Source organism: Lissotriton vulgaris, chromosome 7 (genome assembly GCF_964263255.1).
Source record: "Lissotriton vulgaris chromosome 7, aLisVul1.2, whole genome shotgun sequence".
NCBI classification, from domain to species: domain Eukaryota; kingdom Metazoa; phylum Chordata; class Amphibia; order Caudata; family Salamandridae; genus Lissotriton; species Lissotriton vulgaris.
Window position 1 is genome coordinate 1,282,184,555 of NC_141695.1, and position 19,883 is coordinate 1,282,204,437.

The 19,883-nt window shown below is 42.2% G+C and overlaps 1 protein-coding gene across 2 annotated transcripts in view; it reads right to left on the reverse strand.

The window, feature by feature from the left end:
- Window positions 1-19,883, reverse strand: part of LOC147703415 (phosphatidylserine decarboxylase proenzyme, mitochondrial-like) — a 58,164-nt gene that overhangs the window by 38,120 nt on the left and 161 nt on the right. The window contains exons 1-2 of one of the 2 annotated variants that reach the window (XM_086931860.1): window positions 19,796-19,866; window positions 5,666-5,754 (exon numbers count right to left, since the gene is read on the reverse strand). In XM_086931860.1, the coding sequence (XP_086787986.1) occupies window positions 5,666-5,718 (53 nt within the window). In that variant the 5' untranslated portion in view covers window positions 5,719-5,754; window positions 19,796-19,866. Of the gene's footprint in view, window positions 1-5,665; window positions 5,755-19,795; window positions 19,867-19,883 lie in introns of those variants that run through there. The other variant, XM_086931862.1, reaches the window with a different exon arrangement.

Sequence of the window (19,883 nt, forward strand, 5' to 3'; positions counted from 1 at the left end):
AGTAGTTGATAATGTACAATTAGAACAGGTGATATTGTTAATATGTAGTTCTTAATGGATAGTGCTCTCTGTCAGAGCTCCAACGGAGCTGGGAAGAATCAGTACATGTGTTGATCCGTGGTGTTGTCAGAGAATGTTTTACAACTTATAGTTACATGTTTTTCAAGGATCACATTAACAAGAATATTCCTGAATTAATTTTGCTGAGTCCTTCTGTTTTGGTCTCGACTGGTGACCTCTGAGCTTTTTCAAGGTGTAATGTTTCTCTTCAATCGTTTAGCTAGTTTTGCACTAAGGTAATTTTCAGTCAGCTTTTAATTCGTGTACGGTCCTTCTTTGGTCTCTTCCTAGAGCTGCATTCACATATTGCCCACTTCCTCTGTCTCTTCATGCTTCCATCAATTTAAAATACTGTATTAAGGGTTCTTTAGAAGCTAAAGTAGGTTATATTCAGACTTCCATTTCTCGAAATAATGTGTTAGTTCAAGAAGCTGGAAGCTGTTTGTAGCTTTACCATGTTCAAATGGCTAGGTGTGAGATAAAATGGATGCGATTTCTTTTCTCAGCATCTCAAAACCCTTTATCTTCCTAGATGCATGAATGTGAAATTAAGGCAATGTTTTTGACGAGTAGCACGTAAGTTGACCAGTGGCCACCGGGACATGGAATCTGCATCACATATGTGGCGCTTTTACTCATTTCGAAACTGAGGGATGTATGAATGCAAAGACAGAATCTCAGATTAATGGCATAAACTTGTTCCTGTATACACATTTTTATTTTAATAGCATTGCTATTAATACATACTAACATAATGAAATACGAAAACATTGAATATGAAAACGGCTTTCTGCCCAGCAGCACATCAAGGCACCCCATTCAGCACTTTTTATGGAGCTCAGTTAACATTAAATTTCTTTGTTCCGCCTGAATGCAGAGTCCCAGAGCAGAACTGAAGGCCAGTCTCTCTACTCCCGGGTCTCCTAAGTAGTGGAAGATGGTCACTGCTTAATTTATACCGGTGTTTGCCAGTGCTCGGCACCAGCACCTTTTTCTAAATGGCACAATGTATTTATCCACCATATGGTGGTGTTGTGTGTCCATTTTCTTTTTTGCAGAATTCCTCAGTGGCGATTTAATATGTATTTTTAAAACGACCATCTATGTACTGCTATCACTGGCATTTGGCAGCAGTGGCAGGAGCTGAGGTGTGGTGAGCTGTAGTAAACTCCAGAAAAATACTTCAGGCGCTTCATTTTTTGCAAATTTAGCCCTGAAAGATGGTCAAAGGTGTTCCTCACCCAATCTGCCACCATCAAAGAGCCCCTCTAACACAGGCTTGAAAGGTTCTAGTTGCATTTATGAAAGCTGCAGCGATCCTGCTGGGGTAAGCCTCCAACAAAGGATACCTAAGTGATATCAAGGACAGCCTACAACAGTGGTTCCAAAATGGGGGTCGCGACCCACTGGTGGCTCTCGATTTTTGGTGGGTAGCAAAACTCCAAGCAATAAATAAAGATGACTTTAGATTCTGTATGCGTCTTGTCAAATTTGCTGTGCTTCAAAGACAGAGGTCAAATGTCAAGCTATGTCTTCTGACAAATTTCTGCTTATTTTTTAACATGGGGATTGGTGTTTAATAACTCCTCTCACTTTGCAGTCAGAGAAAAGTAAAGAAAAGTAAAGTGAATTATGTAACAGTCTTGTTGGGGTAGAGTGTGTGTAAAAGGAAAGGTGTACAATGTCTTTTAGTGACACATCAAAGAATAAAATACCTATGAATGAACTGTTCCACATTCAGCAGTTAGGAAAGTTCAAATGAAGCATAACTTTTTTTGTATTTCTGAAGTGTGATGGAAACAAGATTTTAATAGGATCACAAGAAATCAAGATACTTTTAGTTGGTGATGTTCAAATGATAAATATTCAATGAAACCCAATTTACACACATTATCATTTTGTGCTAGATAATTTTGTCAGTAAACCTGTATGCCTGTGCAAATTTAGCGCCCATCTCAATGGAAAATGGGCTGTCTGTAAATGACAGTGCGCTACTACACGAGGCTTTAGTTACATTAAACCGCCCCCCCACCTCGTGTCCATCAAAGCTAGGTGGGTCGCAAACTTTTTTTGTTTAAAAAAAAGTAGGTTGTGATTCTCAAACGTTTGAGAAGCACTGCCCTACAAAATGTGCCACCCTGCTTTCAAAATCAGGCTGAGGTGAGGCAGTACAGGCTAACCCCACTACTAAAGACGAGGCCCTCTTTTTCCTTGTAGGGACCCTGAATAGGAGAACTTCCAAAACGATGGCTCAATGTGTTACAAAAACAATGAAAATTAGGATATAGATGCCCACAAACCAAAAATAAATTAGGGTACCATATCAAAACCTGCCTGCACAATGTTTTCTGTCACTCTTAGGAGTGCTACAACGTCTAATCAAATTGCCCTACTATGTATTCTAGGCAAAAGCCTGTGCTTTAAAAAGTGCTACAAACTGATTTCAGTCCCCTATTTGAAAGTATTTTGGAGACTATCAGACTTTTGGTTAATTTTAGTCAAGTATTTCAAAGATTATAGAGGGGAAAATGTAGAAGAATTCCCAGTAGAAGATGCAATATCGCTTTACATATGGTTGCACAGGCACCTGCTGCCAGCACTGCCGAATGCCAAGCATGCCTAGTTTTGATTCCATCTTATGCCTCTTTCTTCCACCACCCTACACGTCCTCTCTGTTTATCTCATTCTTACAGGTTCTCTTTTGTCACCCTGCAGTAAAGTAAACAGCCTCATAAGCGCTGAGCAATTCTCAGATAATTTTATTTCAGTAACTGTCATCACCATCTCAGCAGCTGGGCTACTGTCAAAGAGATGATATATTTATCCAGCATTTTCAAGGAGCAAACCAATTGGCAAGTGAGAGAAGTGGAACGCAGGTACCAACAGGGAGCAAAATGGAGGCGGTGAAGATCAGGAGAATAGGTATAACAGTATTTAAAAGCTAGAACCTCAGTACATAAACTAAACGCTAAAACCATAGATACAATAGACAATAAGGCATGGATGCATTAGATGACAGGGAGTATTTATAAAGTACAAAGCCACTAAACACTGCTTTCTCACTGTTTTCCTACCGTTTGCCTTTTTATCTCTCAAGTCTGATGATGAAAAGAAAATATTGGTACCCAAAATGAGTGCCAGTGTCCACCGCCTCCGATCACTGGCACAAATTAAGCACTGGAGGTGCAAATGCCCTATCTAAAATTGCCTATAGATTTAGAACTCTTTGAGAAAGATTCAGCAACTTTCAAATAATTTTCTTCAATACACGTGTAGTTTGGTGACACCTAGTGAAAATGTCATAATTCAAAAACGTGTTCTGAAGAGATTTTTTGCGGTTATTTTTTTTTACAGTGGGTTGCTCGACAGTACATAGAAAAGCAAAAATAGTTCAGAAGTGTCCAGGTCAAATGCATACTACAAGTAAAGAACGCATTTGGACCCACGGCTGCATAATTACAAAATGGTAAAAAGTTGTTTTCGAAAGGAAAAAAAAACCTGTTTTAACCCCATCCTAATTTATCAATAATGTGGGTGTTTCCAAACTGAAGAAAGTGATATTCAGTGACTCGTTGGGAAGCACATCTTGCAGTACTCAAAGAAGCTATTACCTATACATGTTTAGGTGTAATAGAGCCACATTGACATGTGCATTACGTAACACAGGAGGCACAATAATTGCAGCTGAGTCCAAATGAATATGCTTACCAGCCAAAGGGCATTTGGACTAACCAATGTACATTTGAAGTACAAATTGATTGAACATGATTTTTTTCCGGGTTATTTACAATATGCAAACCTAACCTAGGATGGCAGTTGAGCCAATAAGTTGCAAATATTAAATTCCTTGGATCCAACTAAGAGTGCTCCAAGTGAAGAGGCCTTGAAAGAAGCCATCTTCAATGATGCAATATTGAATAGTCACACCATTAAAATGAATGTGCAAAGAATTCCTTTCTGGACTGGATTACTCCAAAAACACAGCATCCTTAAGCCACTGGTGGGCAGCACACCAACTCACCAGGGCAGTGGAGATCCTGGCCTCCCCTCCCCTGGGGGGTGACCTCCCACCATCTTATGAGATCCCCAACTGCCTGTTGTGGATCTCTGGGCTTTCGGTGTGACCACCTTTGCGGCAGAGGAGTGCGACGAGTGAGAATTAAGATTGTTTGGATCAAACAACTATCCCCATTTGCTTTCCCTCGAACAAACTCTCAAAAGCAGGAGTTAGTTTCAGAAAAACAAAAAAATTCAGGGTCCCCATACACATGAAGGTTTCTGTCTTCACACCAGGGCTGTTGTGTTCTTTTTGCAGGTCAGGACCTCACAGCACCCCCAGGCTGGGACATCCAGTGGCAGGGTGATTGTCACTGTGACCTCATGTCTCAGAGGCAGACAGGTTGTCAGGTCAGTGGACTGAAGCCCACTGAGGTTCTGCCAATGCAAACTCCATGGATTGCCCACTTCTATGTGAGTCATTTAGGGGGATGCCTAAATCTGCCCACCTTTAAATACCCCAAAGTTTTCAGCTGGAGCTGGGTGTACAGTGGGGGCAGACAACTTTAATTATAAAAAAATTAAAGCCCCAGGAGTAGTGCAATACATCAACCTAACATAACACAGACAAAGTGACTTCGATACAATTAGAGAATTGGCCACTGTTTCCAAGCAGGTTTCAAAAGAGTGTGATTAATGTATAAATGTAAAAATGACAAGTGCAATCATAGCTATATTCTCTGACTTGTACAAAAACACATTTAAGAAAGTGAATGTCCATGCTCTTGGCACCACTAGTACCCCACATACAAAAGAAACAAATTAATTCGATTGAGTTAAGCTCTTGTTAAGTTTACAGGTTTCCATACTAAAATAAAACGAGGGCTGTGTGAAATGCGCATGACAGACACCATTAGGCCAGGGACGGAGCTATGCGCCCGCCTCTGACCTATGGTATGCTCCCTTTAAAACAAACACACACGTAAAGGCCAATAGCAGACCGGAAAGCAAAAAACACACGCACGAGCGTGTGGAATTTGTGGAATGTACAGGTCCATTTCTGAAACGCTAGTAAGAGGGCTTTTCGCTTCGCGAGCCCTAAAAACATCCTCCTATATGTAGTGGAATGCCAGTGTCAACTTACGATTGCAACATTAACTCACATTATTCTACTCAGAATTGCATTGTAAGTGATATGTCGACTCACAACAGGTCATGTGTTGCAATGGTATGGCTTGCAATGTGCTGTGATATCCTGTCACTTGATGGCTTATAAATTCCTGCGGACTGAGCTCTAACCAGTTGTGCCTGTCATCTTGCATCCATCTTGAGTGGGAGTTAAGGCAATATTGACGCCTCATCTCTGATGAAAACCCGCCACATTAAAGTCTTTCTTTTTTCTTTTTTTCTAAGTGATTGTTAGAGCTATAAATAAAATGTATCTAATTGTCAGACTCTATTCCAAAGTTTTTTCTTGTGAATAGCTAGATGAATGTTAGCATGATAAGCTAATGTGGTATTATTGGCGAACTCCAGGGAATCCTGCAAATGCTTTTGAAAAATTTGCCAGTTTGCTACTGATGAAAATGTAGCATATAGAGACACCTACCAGCGCTTGGGGCGCAGCAGCCCTGGACCAGAAGCCTTCGCTGTTTTCCGCATCTTCTGGCACAGCGGAGATGATATTGATAAACCAGTCTAAAAGTTAAAGAAGACGGGGTTAACATGGCTTCCACATCAGTCAGAAAATACTCAGATTCCCCCACTTTCACCCAGTTAGGTTAAGCATATATGTTATTTTTAAAAAGTAATACATCTGTTGGGATATACCGCGGTGGCAAGTGTCGGCAACCATTTTAGGGGCAGGATGTAGGTTCAAGAAGAAGTTCAAAGGTTGTTATGATCGCGATTGAGTCTTGGTGCAGGCAGCGCATGCACACCGTTCATGTTTTCTTACATATCAGTTTTCCACAGAGAACTCACTCAGACTGACTCACACATGCCATTCGCTCCAAGCAAAGGCAGTGCGTGTACATGAGACCCGACATGGACATGACCTTGGTTGTGAGCTCTGGCCGCATCGCACTCATCCACTCTCAGAGCAAGGAGAACCCACATGTCTGAATTTACTGTGGTCTACACTCAGTAGCGAGCTCTCTGCATGTCACATTCATTATTCAGTCCAAGTGGAAGCATCACATCTATGTAAAGATCCACCCAGATCTCTTTTCAGTAGTGAGTTTAGCTTGTGTCGCACTTGCCGTTTGCTCCTAATGAGGGCAGTGAATGATTGTGAAAGTCCTCCTGAACCTGGGCTCAGTGGAAAGCTCTATTTTTGGGTCACATTTGTTACTGGCTCACATGGAGACTGTGCATTCACGTAAAGCTTGACTATCATCTTGACTGAATAGACAAAGCTCTCCATTTCACACTTGTCAATCACTCCCAGCTGAATCGGAGCAGGCAAGTGACAATTCACATGTCACTTGACTCAATTGAAAACCCCATCCCCACAACCTCAGCATTTGCTTCGGGAGGAGGCGCGTTGGGGAGACAGGTCAAGGTTCCAGCATCTCGGCTCAGCAGAGATCTCTGCCTGTTACTTCAATGATTCTTTAATGCTGCATCCATGTGAAACACCAGCCTCTCCCCTATTCCCTGCTCATCTATGGAACCTGCATATTACTTCAAGCTATGACCCTATGACAGGAGAATATACAGCTCTTTGTGAAGCCAGAGTTGAATAGTCGAGCTGTCATTGAGGATATACACACGGTTCAGTCTCTGACTTCAGAATTCAGGGCGATACCTTAAGGGAGACAAATCTTTCACGCCACAGATTGTAAGGATGTTCCCCAGATAACCCCAAATAGCGGTGAGGTGCCCTTAGTCACTCCAAGAGCACGAGCCAAACTGGTAAGTCCCTCGTCTATTTTGCCTGGAAGAGGAGACTGTCGCCAGTGATGTCATCTGGGGGTGCCCGGACAGCATATATGGCATTACGATGCAAGGCATCAACTCCTTTTTCCCTCTCCACCCTGCACCAGCCAGTATACCTCTGCAAACAGGTCTCGGTCTTTTAGCTGTATAAAGCGAATCTGTAAACGGTGAGCATCGTAGATGGTGGGGACCTGTGGCATAGCCTGGGATAAGGCTGCAGTAATGCAAAAATAGAGCAGGTAATAATTTGGTGGGGTCCTCTAGCACTCATTCTGGGGGTCCAGCACAAGCGTTGTGCTGTAATGGGTGGAGACAACTGTTTTATTGCTTACACAATCGTTCAGATGTTTTGCTGATCTTATGTCTGGTATTTTCATAACTATGTCCGTAGCTGATCTTACTGTATTCTCATAACAATAGTATATGCCTCAACCATGGTTATCATTACTCACTGCTGCTATGTGACTATGTGAATAAAAGGCTACGCCCTTGGTTAAACCACATTTATTGCAGTTGTCTATCTCCTTGGGAGTAGTTTCAGTAGGGGCTGCGGGTGGCACATTGTGAGCGCACTATGGATGGGGTCTCAGTGAGCAGACCTGTCTCTCTGGTTCAAATATCTCAAGGCTGGATGCCTCGGCTGGCACATCAGTCCCTCATGTTCCACTGATCTCCAGGCCTGAAGCATCCAGAGTTGAAATGTTGTGGAGACAGACACAGGGTCAAATGTACAAAGGGTGTCGGGCTAGGCAACTGATGATCCCTCAAGAGAATGGTACTCCAAGGAGATGAACACAAATGGAGGATTGTTTTCTTCTTACCCTTCTAATAGCGAGTACTCCAGTTACTGCGCCCTACAAAGAGCGTCAATGAGCCACTCGGTTTTCCTTTTGTAAACAAAGATGCCGCCCATGGCGCTTGCTCCACACCGTCCGCCTCCTGCCCCATTTTGATTAGCCACAGGTTTCAGGCTTGCTTTGTTTCCCACATCGACCTCTTCTTTAACCTGGTCATTGCTTCCTTTAGGAACTGCTGGCTTCTTTTAAGTTTAACAGTGCCTTCTGCTTTCTTTAGGGAGAACTCCCTCTCCCCTCTGTTCAGCAAACAGCCCTATACCACACGCATGTCCTATTAGTCAAATAGTGTGTGCAAAGTGCTTTAGAGTTACTTCCTTGTCTAGCTCTCTTCCTGTGCAGGGGGTGCAGAGTGCTCTAAGAGTCCTGCTTCAGCATCTTTCCCTCTGTGCAGTAAACTATGACGTGGCAGCTAACACACAGGGGAAGTTGTGGTGTGGCACCCGGTCTGCATCGCTATTTGACGACTCAGAAAACTGAGTATATACAATACGCCAAGGTATACATACATACATACATACATACATAAATAATTATACACTTATCCCATGCCATAACAGGTGGCAGACCTGTGTATGCTACTTGCGATCCTATTGTCACACACGTATGTCTCACTCCACCAAGTCTAGAGGACAGACTATAGGCCTCGCACATGACACCAAACCTCACCACCAATATGAGTTCTGCCAACGCCCTTATTCCATCTGTGCATCACAAGTGTAGCAAGGTGTACACAGATGTGGCAAAGTGTCATTACAGAAGCGGCAAGGTGTATTACAGAAGCAGCAAGGTGTATTACAGATGTAGGAATGTTGCCTTAAAAGTGTAGCAATATGCATTACAGATGTAGCAATGTGCATTACAGAAGCAGGATTAAATCAAAAGAGGGAGAAGGAAGAATTTGTGATCCCTTCAGCTTCCTTGTACATAATCAAAAAAATCAAAGTGGGGAAGGATCACTTGTCCTGAGTAACCAGGGTTTTGTTATTATTCATTCTGGTACCGATAAAAAACCCTCATTCGCGTACTTAAGCTTGAATGGCGGTATATGTTGATTCTCCGCCTTTCTTTGGTTTCTAGCTACGTGACAGCATCATCATTGGGTTGACTTCTGTGCTTCCTCCACCCGGAGGTAAACAGTACAGTAGTGATTTAGTACATTTAGTCATTTAGTGATTTAGTACAGTAGTGATTTAGTGATGAAAAAGGATTAGTGCATAAGAAAAAGTGTTCTTGCTAAAAGGCCTGGGTAACCAAAAAGTGATTTTATTAGGTTTGGTATCAGGCTTGTTAAAAAATATTTTTGTGCGTAGGTAGGAACGTTATGGGGCTTCCGCACTGTTTAGAGTCCATACAAAAGGTCGACAAGTTTCAGCCTTGGTCTGCCCAGGGGGGGTCAAGTAGGCTTTCTTCAGGACCTAGAAACTAGTGGAAAATAAATTGAAAGAACCTCTTCGTTGTGAAGGTTGGTCTAGGTATATTATTCTGACCTGTATCAAGGTCTATGAGTACCTCGTCGGGGTTTATTCTAAACTTCGTCAGGCTGCCAGAAAGGGGGGACCTGCTCTTGCGCAGTCGTGCACCACTTGTGCTTACTCTGCCCTTCTGGACCCGGATCCAAGCCTGACACCAAACCTAATAAAATCGCATTCTTTTTGGTTACCCAGGTCTTTTAGCAAGAACACTTTTTCTTATGCACTAATCCTTTTTCATCACTAAATCACTACTGTACTAACCAGTGGTTCACCTTCGGGTGGAGGAAGCACACAAATCAACCCAATGATGATGCTGTCACGTAGCTAGAAACCAAAGAAAGGCGGAGAATCAAGATATACCACCATTGGAGCCTAAGTACGTGAATGAGGGCTTTTTATCGGTACCAGAACGAATAATAACAAAACCCTGGTTACTCAGGGCAAGTGATCCTTCCCCACTTTGATTTTTTTTTCATTACAGAATCAGCAAGGTGTATTACAGATGTAGGAATGTTGCCTTAAAAGTGTAGCAATATGCATTACAGATGTAGCAATGTGGCATTACAGATGTAGCAATGTAGCATTACAGGTGTAGCAATGTGTATCACAGATGTAGCAAGGTGCATTACAGATGTAGCAATGTGGCATTACAGATGTGGCAATGTGGCATTACAGGTGTAGCAATGTGTATTACAGATGTAGCAAGGTGCATTGCAGATTTAAGAATGTGGCAGTACAAGTTTAGCAATAGGTATTACAGATGAAGTAATGTGGCATTACAGATGTAGCAAGGTGGCATTACAGGTGTAGCAATGTGTATCACAGATGCAGCAAGGTGCATTATAGATTTAAGAATGTGGCAGTGCAAGTTTAGCAATGTGTTTTACAGATGTAGCAAGGTGGCATTACGGATGTAGCAAGGTGGCATTACAGGTGTAGCAATGTGTATCACAGATGCAGCAAGGTGCATTATAGATTTAAGAATGCGGCAGTGCAAGTTTAGCAATGTGTATTTCAGCTGTAGCAATTACCCACCTGATAGTCTGGAAAGTGTTTTGTGGCATCTACAAGGGGTTGGGAAGTGCTAAGTAAATACTGAAATGCAATGCAACACATACATCTGTGATGTATCAGTGCACATTTTGGGATTCTTGCCGCCCTCTCCCACTCCCTGGCTGATCAAAAATCTAAAAATAAATACATGCAGGATATATCGTCAGAATCATTAATGACCCCTTTGGTAAGAAAGCCATATCTCAAACGTATGACACTAATAAATAACTAACCAGACCTACTAAGGAAGGTTAGAGAAAATGGGATTATGGTGTTGCCCATGACGAGGACGAGGAATGGGAGAAGGCCAAGAGGGAGGCAGGTTCCGACTGATACAATTTAAAGTGTTTCATCTTACATACTACAAAGGAAAGAAACTTTGTTCTATACACTGTGTGCAGCCTGCCCTCTGCTTAAGAGGATGTAAAAACGTGGGAAATTCAATCCGCACGTGGCGGAATTCCCTAAAGTTGCCAAATATTGGAAAAGAGCCAGTGAATGCTAGAGCAAAGACACAGGGACTGAAACTGACTGAGACATTTAAAAGATGTTCTTGGAATATGGGGGGACCGAGCCCATACGAAACATAAACTGCTGTTCTGCAATCTAGAAATGGCCATGTCCAGGGGAAATATACCCCACATATGGGATGTGAGAATAACAGCGAAGGTGAATGACCGGCTGCTGAGGATGGGTGGGTGTCATAAAGCAGAAAGAGGGGCGAGGGTGTTTAAAGCAGGATCGGAAGGTCTGGGGAAAAGGGCGTGAGTTACACAGCCTCAACTATGAAAGAGAGCGAAATTCATAAATCTATATATTTCCATATAGTAACAGGGTATATACTGAAAATAAGTATACGACAGAACCTATGTATATGATGTATGGAGGGCTCCCAGACAATTAATAACACAGTCTATTGAAAGAAGTTAATTCTCCTGAGCACTCAAAATGTACAGTTCAATATCCAAATTAAAGTTCCGCTGAATTTATCTGAAGCAGTCCCAGGTTGGTAATCCAAAATAAATCATCAACGAAGGTCCTTCAAATCACGGATAATATTTTATTTTCCTCTTTTCTGGATTCAAACTCTCCAAATTCCATATACAGAAGTCATTGGATTATTCAGCCAACACGTGTTTCGTCATGTTAATTATTTACACATCGACTTCATCAGGGCTGAAATCATAATACAAATAAACATCACTATGATTCATTTGAGATAATATATAAATCTAATAATTTGTGAAATCCCGTGATGAGCAGAAGAGAACCCGGCAAGAAAAACCAAGAAAAACATACACCCGATATGTGCACGTCTTCATTAAGCCACCACCAAACATTATAATTAAGTTTCAAGCATTCAATCCAAAAGATTTTAATATATGTAACCTAAAATCCTCTTCCTCGTATCGAAAAAACATTTGCTGGTTAAATTACCCCAAATAATGCCCCACAAGGGATCTGCTATCTCATATTTTTATATTTTAGATGAACGGCCCCATCATGAGTAATGCCTCATTTAAGACTACTAATCGCGTGTTACTCTATCTCATGTTTTTCAGAGTAATTATAGACTCTAAGTCACCACCCAAAGCAAGAGTCAACTCGGGTGCTTTAAAACAATATTCCAAGAAATTAAAGGTTCTTTACCGTAATCCACATGTATCGATAAGTTCCCTGTTGAACTAATCAGTCACTTCGTATTTCCAATATGAAGTCAAAAGACCCTGCAATTTAAGCAACCCCAAAACCTCCAATTAGAAAAATATCCCAGGATAACTTATAAACCAACCTATAACACCCGTAGTTCTCCATCAGAAAACTTACCCCACTCTTTAAGTATATTCTGAACAGGAGTCCTCACATATCTTCCAACGTAATCGAGTTACCACACTCACGATCTGTAATAATGATCGAGTGTAAGATTAAATATTTCTGTATTTTTATAAATATGTATTTAAAACTATTCAGTTTTATCTAATAGTTCTCACATAGGTGAAATCCTCCTCGTACATACCTATATCTAGTTTCGTGTTCGTCTATCCACGAACGCGTTCCCCGGTCTGGCGTTCTGCACCAGCGCCATATTGGAATTCCTATTTATATCCTCCCAAATCACACGCCATCTTGTAGTGGCTTGGTAGGTTAGTACGCGAACATGTTTTCTGGTCGGCGTCCTATCCGGGCGCCATATTGGACTCTTGTTAGTATTCTTATTCCTAAAGCGCCATCACGTAGTGGGTTCGTTACCGTGTTATATAAATGAATGTTACCCTTACAATACGAAACTATCTATTCAATCTAATTAGTGTTTACTTAAATCTATCTACATCAATATTTGGTTCTCATCTTGGGTTTGCGAAGATTACGAGGTCTCATTCATTCCACAGCATAGTAGTAGATGAAAATGAAAAGTGGGAGTTACGGTGAGACATATAATTACATCCTCAAGTTTTCACTTCTCTTGATTCCAAAAGAAACACCAAACAGTTATTTACACAAAGTCTCCGGTGTAAACAAAGACCCTCATCAATTATTTAAATACAATAGATTCACGAAGTGGAGAGTATCAAATTCATTTCAAGTTCTAAACATTTTCGTATGACACAGTTCAAAACATTCAATAATTGGGATTTGTGGTTATTTGCCACTTCTGAATAGACAGCCAAATACAGTTAGTAATTATATCATCACAGTTTGCATATTACTCATCTCCCAAATAGTACTGGAACTCATGGTCATTGTTTAGACCTAGTTCCACAGCTTTAAGTCTCATCAACACTGTTACCTAAAGTGAAGAGTACGGGATCTAATGATCAAGTAAGAATGATTACAAATTACAATATGGATAGTCATAAACTCTTTTCCATATTGAATCGGTATTGGCATTTATTGAGAACAGACAAAGATTTGATGCCCTATATAGGGGAAAGACCGAGTATTACCTATAGAAAGGGAAAAACCCTGGCCAATGCAGTCAGTCCGAGTTACCCAAATATGAGACCAGATAATTGGCTGACGAATAAGACTAAGGGTTTCCACAAATGTGGACGTTGCAGCTCTTGCAGGTGGGCACAGAAGAAGGTACTAAATTTCAGCTACAATGGTTCTGGAACATATGATATTGTGAGTTTCATAAATTGTGACACTACGTATGTAGTGTATGTGATAGTTTGCTCATGTGGAAAGATTTATGTGGGCAGCACAATCCGGAGACTACGAGACAGGATAATGAAACATATAAGGGCGTGGAAGAATGGTGATACTCGATATCCCATTGCGGCACATGCTGTCCAAAATTGTGATAACAGGGAAGGACATAACTTTAGCTATCATGGGATTGAACATATTAGCCCACACCCAAGAGGAGGGAACAGACAACTTAAATTGAGAAGGACAGAGGTTATGTGGTTGATGAGACTTAAAGCTGTGGAACTAGGTCTAAACAATGACCATGAGTTCCAGTACTATTTGGGAGATGAGTAATATGCAAACTGTGATGATATAATTACTAACTGTATTTGGCTGTCTATTCAGAAGTGGCAAATAACCACGAATCCCAATTATTGAATGTTTTGAACTGTGTCATGCGAAAATGTTTAGAACTTGAAATGAATTTGAAACTCTCCACTTCGTGGATCTATTGTATTTAAATAATTGATGAGGGTCTTTGTTTACACCGGAGACTTTGTGTAAATAACTGTTTGGTGTTTCTTTTGGAATCAAGAGAAGTGAAAACTTGAGGATGTAATTATATGTCTCACCTTAACTCCCACTTTTCATTTTCATCTACTACTATGCTGTGGAATGAATGAGACCTCGTAATCTTCGCAAACCCACGATGAGAACCAAATATTGATGTAGATAGATTTAAGTAAACACTAATTAGATTGAAAAGATAGTTTCGTATTGTAAGGGTAACATTCATTTATATAACACGGTAACGAACCCACTACGTGATGGCGCTTTAGGAATAAGAATACTAACAAGAGTCCAATATGGCGCCCGGATAGGACGCCGACCAGAAAACATGTTCGCGTACTAACCTACCAAGCCACTACAAGATGGCGTGTGATTTGGGAGGATATACATAGGAATTCCAATATGGCGCTGGTGCAGAACGCCAGACCGGGGAACGCGTTCGTGGATAGACGAACACGAAACTAGATATAGGTATGTACGAGGAGGATTTCACCTATGTGAGAACTATTAGATAAAACTGAATAGTTTTAAATACATATTTATAAAAATACAGAAATATTTAATCTTACACTCTATCATTATTACAGATCGTTAGTGTGGTAACTCGATTACGTTGGAAGATATGTGAGGACTTCTGTTCAGAATATACTTAAAGAGTGGGGTAAGTTTTCTGATGGAGAACTACGGGTGTTATAGGTTGGTTTATAAGTTATCCTGAGATATTTTTCTAATTGGAGGTTTTGGGGTTGCTTAAATTGCAGGGTCTTTTGACTTCATATTGGAAATACGAAGTGACTGATTAGTTCAACAGGGAACTTATCGATACATGTGGATTACGGTAAAGAACCTTTAATTTCTTGGAATATTGTTTTAAAGCACCCGAGTTGACTCTTGCTTTGGGTGGTGACTTAGAGTCTATAATTACTCTGAAAAACATGAGATAGAGTAACACGCGATTAGTAGTCTTAAATGAGGCATTACTCATGATGGGGCCGATCATCTAAAATATAAAAATATGAGATAGCAGATCCCTTGTGGGGCATTATTTGGGGTAATTCAACCAGCAAATGTTTTTTCGATACGAGGAAGAGGATTTTAGGTTACATACATTAAAATCTTTTGGATTGAATGCTTGAAACTTAATTATAATGTTTGGTGGTGGCTTAATGAAGACGTGCACATATCGGGTGTATGTTTTTCTTGGTTTTTCTTGCCGGGTTCTCTTCTGCTCATCACGGGATTCCACAAATTATTAGATTCATATATTATCTCAAATGAATCATAGTGATGTTTATTTGTATTATGATTTCAGCCCTGATGAAGTCGATGTGTAAATAATTAACATGACGAAACACGTGTTGGCTGAATAATCCAATGACTTCTGTATATGGAATTTGGAGAGTTTGAATCCAGAAAAGAGGAAAATAAAATATTATCCGTGATTTGAAGGACCTTTGTTGATGATTTATTTTGGATTACCAACCTGGGACTGCTTCAGATAAATTCAGCTGAACTTTAATTTGGATATTGAACTGTACATTTTGAGTGCTCAGGAGAATTAACTTGTTTTGTAGACCTACTGGATAGGTTGTGTGGGGTGTTGGTGACCACACCCTTCCTTAGGAGCACCGATAAGATATCTTGGAAATTTATACTACTCCCTTACTTGCAGAGCGCCCTCTTGACCTGGGGTACCAATTGTTTGCAGTCTATTGAAAGAGACGGCGAGGGACGCTTGTAGAGAGAGGTAAGGTGTAAATGTCCCCTCTGTACTTAGCTGGGAACCTTGGAAGTTGAGGGCAGAGAAGCCTGCAGTGCAGAAGGAAGGGGGCTTCTTAGGAGTCAGGATCTGTACATGTCTATGTAGAAAGCCTGTCCCTGGATTATTGCAGGAGTCTTTTTACCGCCTACTGTTAGCACCTACTCGTGCTCAAATGCTTTTCTGTGAGTGCCTATTTATGTGCCCCTGCCTAGAGGGGAGGACTTCTGTTTCCAATCTCTGTTTTGTTTTCACAAGCTCCAAATGCAGGACGTAAATGTATCCACGTTCCCAGACAGGAGTTCATTTGGAATGGGCACCAGAGGAATAAACTCCTCTGTCAGCCTGTTACGGAGCACCGTTGGTGACCTTCTAGGCCTTGGAGTATGTGTTGCATATGCTTGATGGAGGGATCTTGTGTATTGATTCTCCTTGACCTTGTGGTCATCTTGGTCATGAGCCTCCACTGTCCATCGTCTCCATCAAAAGCAAGCCATACAAAACTGAAAATAGGACACAGTGCTCCAGATTTGCGCCACAGACCATCATACCACATTACCATAAGGAATCCATAGGAGTCTCTGCTTTCTCAGCACAAGTCGCCAAACTCTAGAATTTACTACCAGAGAAGATTCCAAGCGTTTAGACTTCAGAAGAGAGCTGCTATTTCCAAAATAACTATATCACCCCATAACCCTGATAAAGAACGGAACCCAGAAAAATAATGACATCCTCAAAGACAATGTACAGCCTCCAGCCACAGAAACGGAAAAGCCCAAGCAGCACACAATGTTCGGTTTCCAGGTGAATTATGTAGGGCTGACCTGTTTCTAGCCTGGGTATTATGTAGTAATGTCAATTCATATATATGACCGCCTGGCCCTCGCTGATATTACTGCCATGCGAGGCAGCGGCAAGGCTTGTGGGTCAAACAAGCCGCATAATGTCTCCCTTACATTGCTTGACCCTTGTACCCTCACATAATACAGAACTCCTATGAGTCGCGTCCATCCTCCAGTATAGTACCAGTCCTCAGTAATAAACCAACCATCACCAACTGAACGGGCATGGAATAAGTGAAGGGATATGCGACATGCCGCTGGCCAACAGAGGACTTTAATTTAGTCCACTGCTGCGTGGGCCAAATTGCTACTTACTACCACCACTTCTAGATATCGCCCACTGATTATCAGATAAGGGAGGAGGTAACGGAGTCCATACCAGCTGAGCTCCCGCCAACCTATGCCTCCTCAGGAGCATGAACCCTATGCTAAAAATCGAATGATGACATCCCAGTGCAGTGACCAACCAAGTAGCAAAGCTGTTCATAGCTGCCAGCTTACTGAAAACCATAACTTGTGACCCTCTTATGCACACAGCACAGTACTAAGCGCTGAGTTCCAAATGAGAATAACCGCACATCAGTGGTCATCACGCACAACAAGGAAACATTTCCCATACAGGATGAAAGCAAAGACAGCACCCTTCCAACCACACACCCTACATACTGTAGCCTGGTACCCATGTGGGCTAGTGCTTCAGTTCCTGACATAAGGGTAGTAGGCGCTATATAAATGTTACAGGATAGTACAATAGAGTACACAGCTTCCCAGACCTAGATTGGCACTTGCATCCCCGCACCTCAGTCCTGACTTGCATCATGCTCTGGTACCCAGATACGGATGGATGTCGTTACAACGCATACTTTTACAACACATACCTTTACAACGCATTTTTTACACCGCAACATCCATTACAACGCATTCCATTACAACGCATGCCATTACAACAAATTCTTTGAAACTACCTTTACAACGCATTCCACTACAACGCATACTACATTTACAATGCATACCATTCCAACGCATACCATTACATTGCATGTATGGTAAGTGACGGATAGTGTAGGGGTAAAAATTACTATTCTAACTCCAGGGGGTGCAACAGTAGGGTAAGTATCGGATACTGTAGGGGTAAAAATTACTATTCTAACTCCAGGGGGTGCAACAGTAGGGTAAGTGTTGGATAGTGTAGGGGTAAAAATTACTATTCTAACTCCAGCGGGTGCAACAGTAGGGTAAGTATTGCATAGTGTATGTATGCGTTGTAATGGTATGCGTTGTAATGACTGCATTGTAATGACATGCGTTGTAGTGGTATGCGTTGTAGTGACATGCGTTGTAATGGTTGCATTGTCATGGCATGCGTTGTAATGGATGTTGCGTTGTAAAAGTTGCGTTGTAAGTGTTGTTTCCCACCCAGTACTAAATATTAATCTGTACAATGCAGCTGTATCCTGACCTGCAGCATGCAGTTCAATCCTAACTCTGAGACATCCACAGGGCACTCATAACACCACTCTGTCCCTGTTTCCGGTACAGACATGTTATCCAGTGCTGTGCCTAACGGAGGATCTCCCAAAAAGAAAGTTTTCTGAGTACCGAAGACCCCAAAGCTCTCACAATGCACATCCATCCTGACCTGCACCGCGTAGCACTATCCCAGTACAGAGACTTCAAAGCGCTTTCACAAAGCTTCTCTATTCTGTTTACACTGCTTAATTTGAGGCGTGGTTTCCGGTGCTCGGCACCGGCACCACAGTTTTAACACCAGCAATTATGACAGTCTGACACATGGCAGCGCTGTGTGTCTAATTCAGAAATGAGCTCAACAACAGTAGTATATTAATTCACTATATATTAATAGGGATTTATACCTGCCGCCCAAGCTATTCTTATAGTGTTGGGCACCTGGAATAGTCAAAACTGTCCCACTTGTAGGAGTGTGATTGTCAGTAGTTGTGTTGATATTGTCATTGGCAGCGCATGCATGACAACGGGTGGTGCAAGGGCTCTGACACTAAGCAGCACTGCTTGTTTGCAGCATGCCCTGGTGAACCAATGCTGGGGTGCAGGGGGAGCTCTGGGTGGGAATGTATCAGTATCTGAGGATAGTGTATGCCCAGAGCTTGCACAATGCACCTCTGATCTGACCTGCACCCTATGGAAATCCCCAGCACTGAGCTATCGAAAGAGCTCTTGCAGTGAACCTCATGCTGATCCAGTGTGGACTTGGAATCTTAGCGCTGAGACAAACACGGAACTCTGACAAAGCGCCTCAGTCCTGACTCGAGGTGCTCTTTCATCTCACCACTGAGGCTCTCACCACATTCTTTAAATACCGTTTGCGGGATGCTTTATAATGTCAGTTTGAAGAACTTCACGCTCTCTTAAAATCGCGCGGGGAGGAGGCGGCGGGGGTCAAGGCACCTGCTGCGGAGAATGGATCGGCAGAACCATCCTTCTAAAGGTGTTAAAGCCCATTTCACCATCGTGCTGGGAAGATACCTCTTAATCTGGCATGAAACGCGCCTCTGCACTGTCTCGGTTTGTTTCCAGTTAAAGTGTGCTCTGTACGTGTCCTCCACTTACCCCGAGAGCATATATACAGAACGATATAGAACGGGTCATATGTGAGGAGTCTAACCACACCAAACATGATGCGATGATCTCGAGTAGCCAACGGATCTTAATGATCGATCTCAGTAAGATAGCTCAGGGGGTTGAGCTCCGACTCAAGAGAACTGTGTCTAACCTGCAGACCACACACAGTTTCAATCTAAGACAATAGCTCATTCTTCCAGCCCGTCCGCTCCTCCAGCCCTCCGAGTCTTTACTCAGTTCTTCTTCTTCCCCCTCCCGCTGCTCAACTCACCTTTTCCCCCATCCCCCCTCTCCGGCGTCAGACTCATGCGCGGCTTCCTTCTCGTTTGCTCTTTTGCTCTGTCATTCTTTCCTCCTTCCTCTCTTCATCTCTGCCCTCACACCGTTCCCCGCTGCCTCTCATCCTCAGACCCCGCCTCCTTTATTTTCCTTACCCTCTCTCCTGTGCTATTCGATGTTTCCTTTCCTCTACATCCCTCCTCGTTCTTTTCATTGTTATCCCTTGGATCTTACCTCACCACCTCCATCTTTCCCTTCATTTCCTCTCACTTGTTTCTCTCATCTCGCTCCCCCTCCCCTCCCCCATTCTCTCCCCCACTTC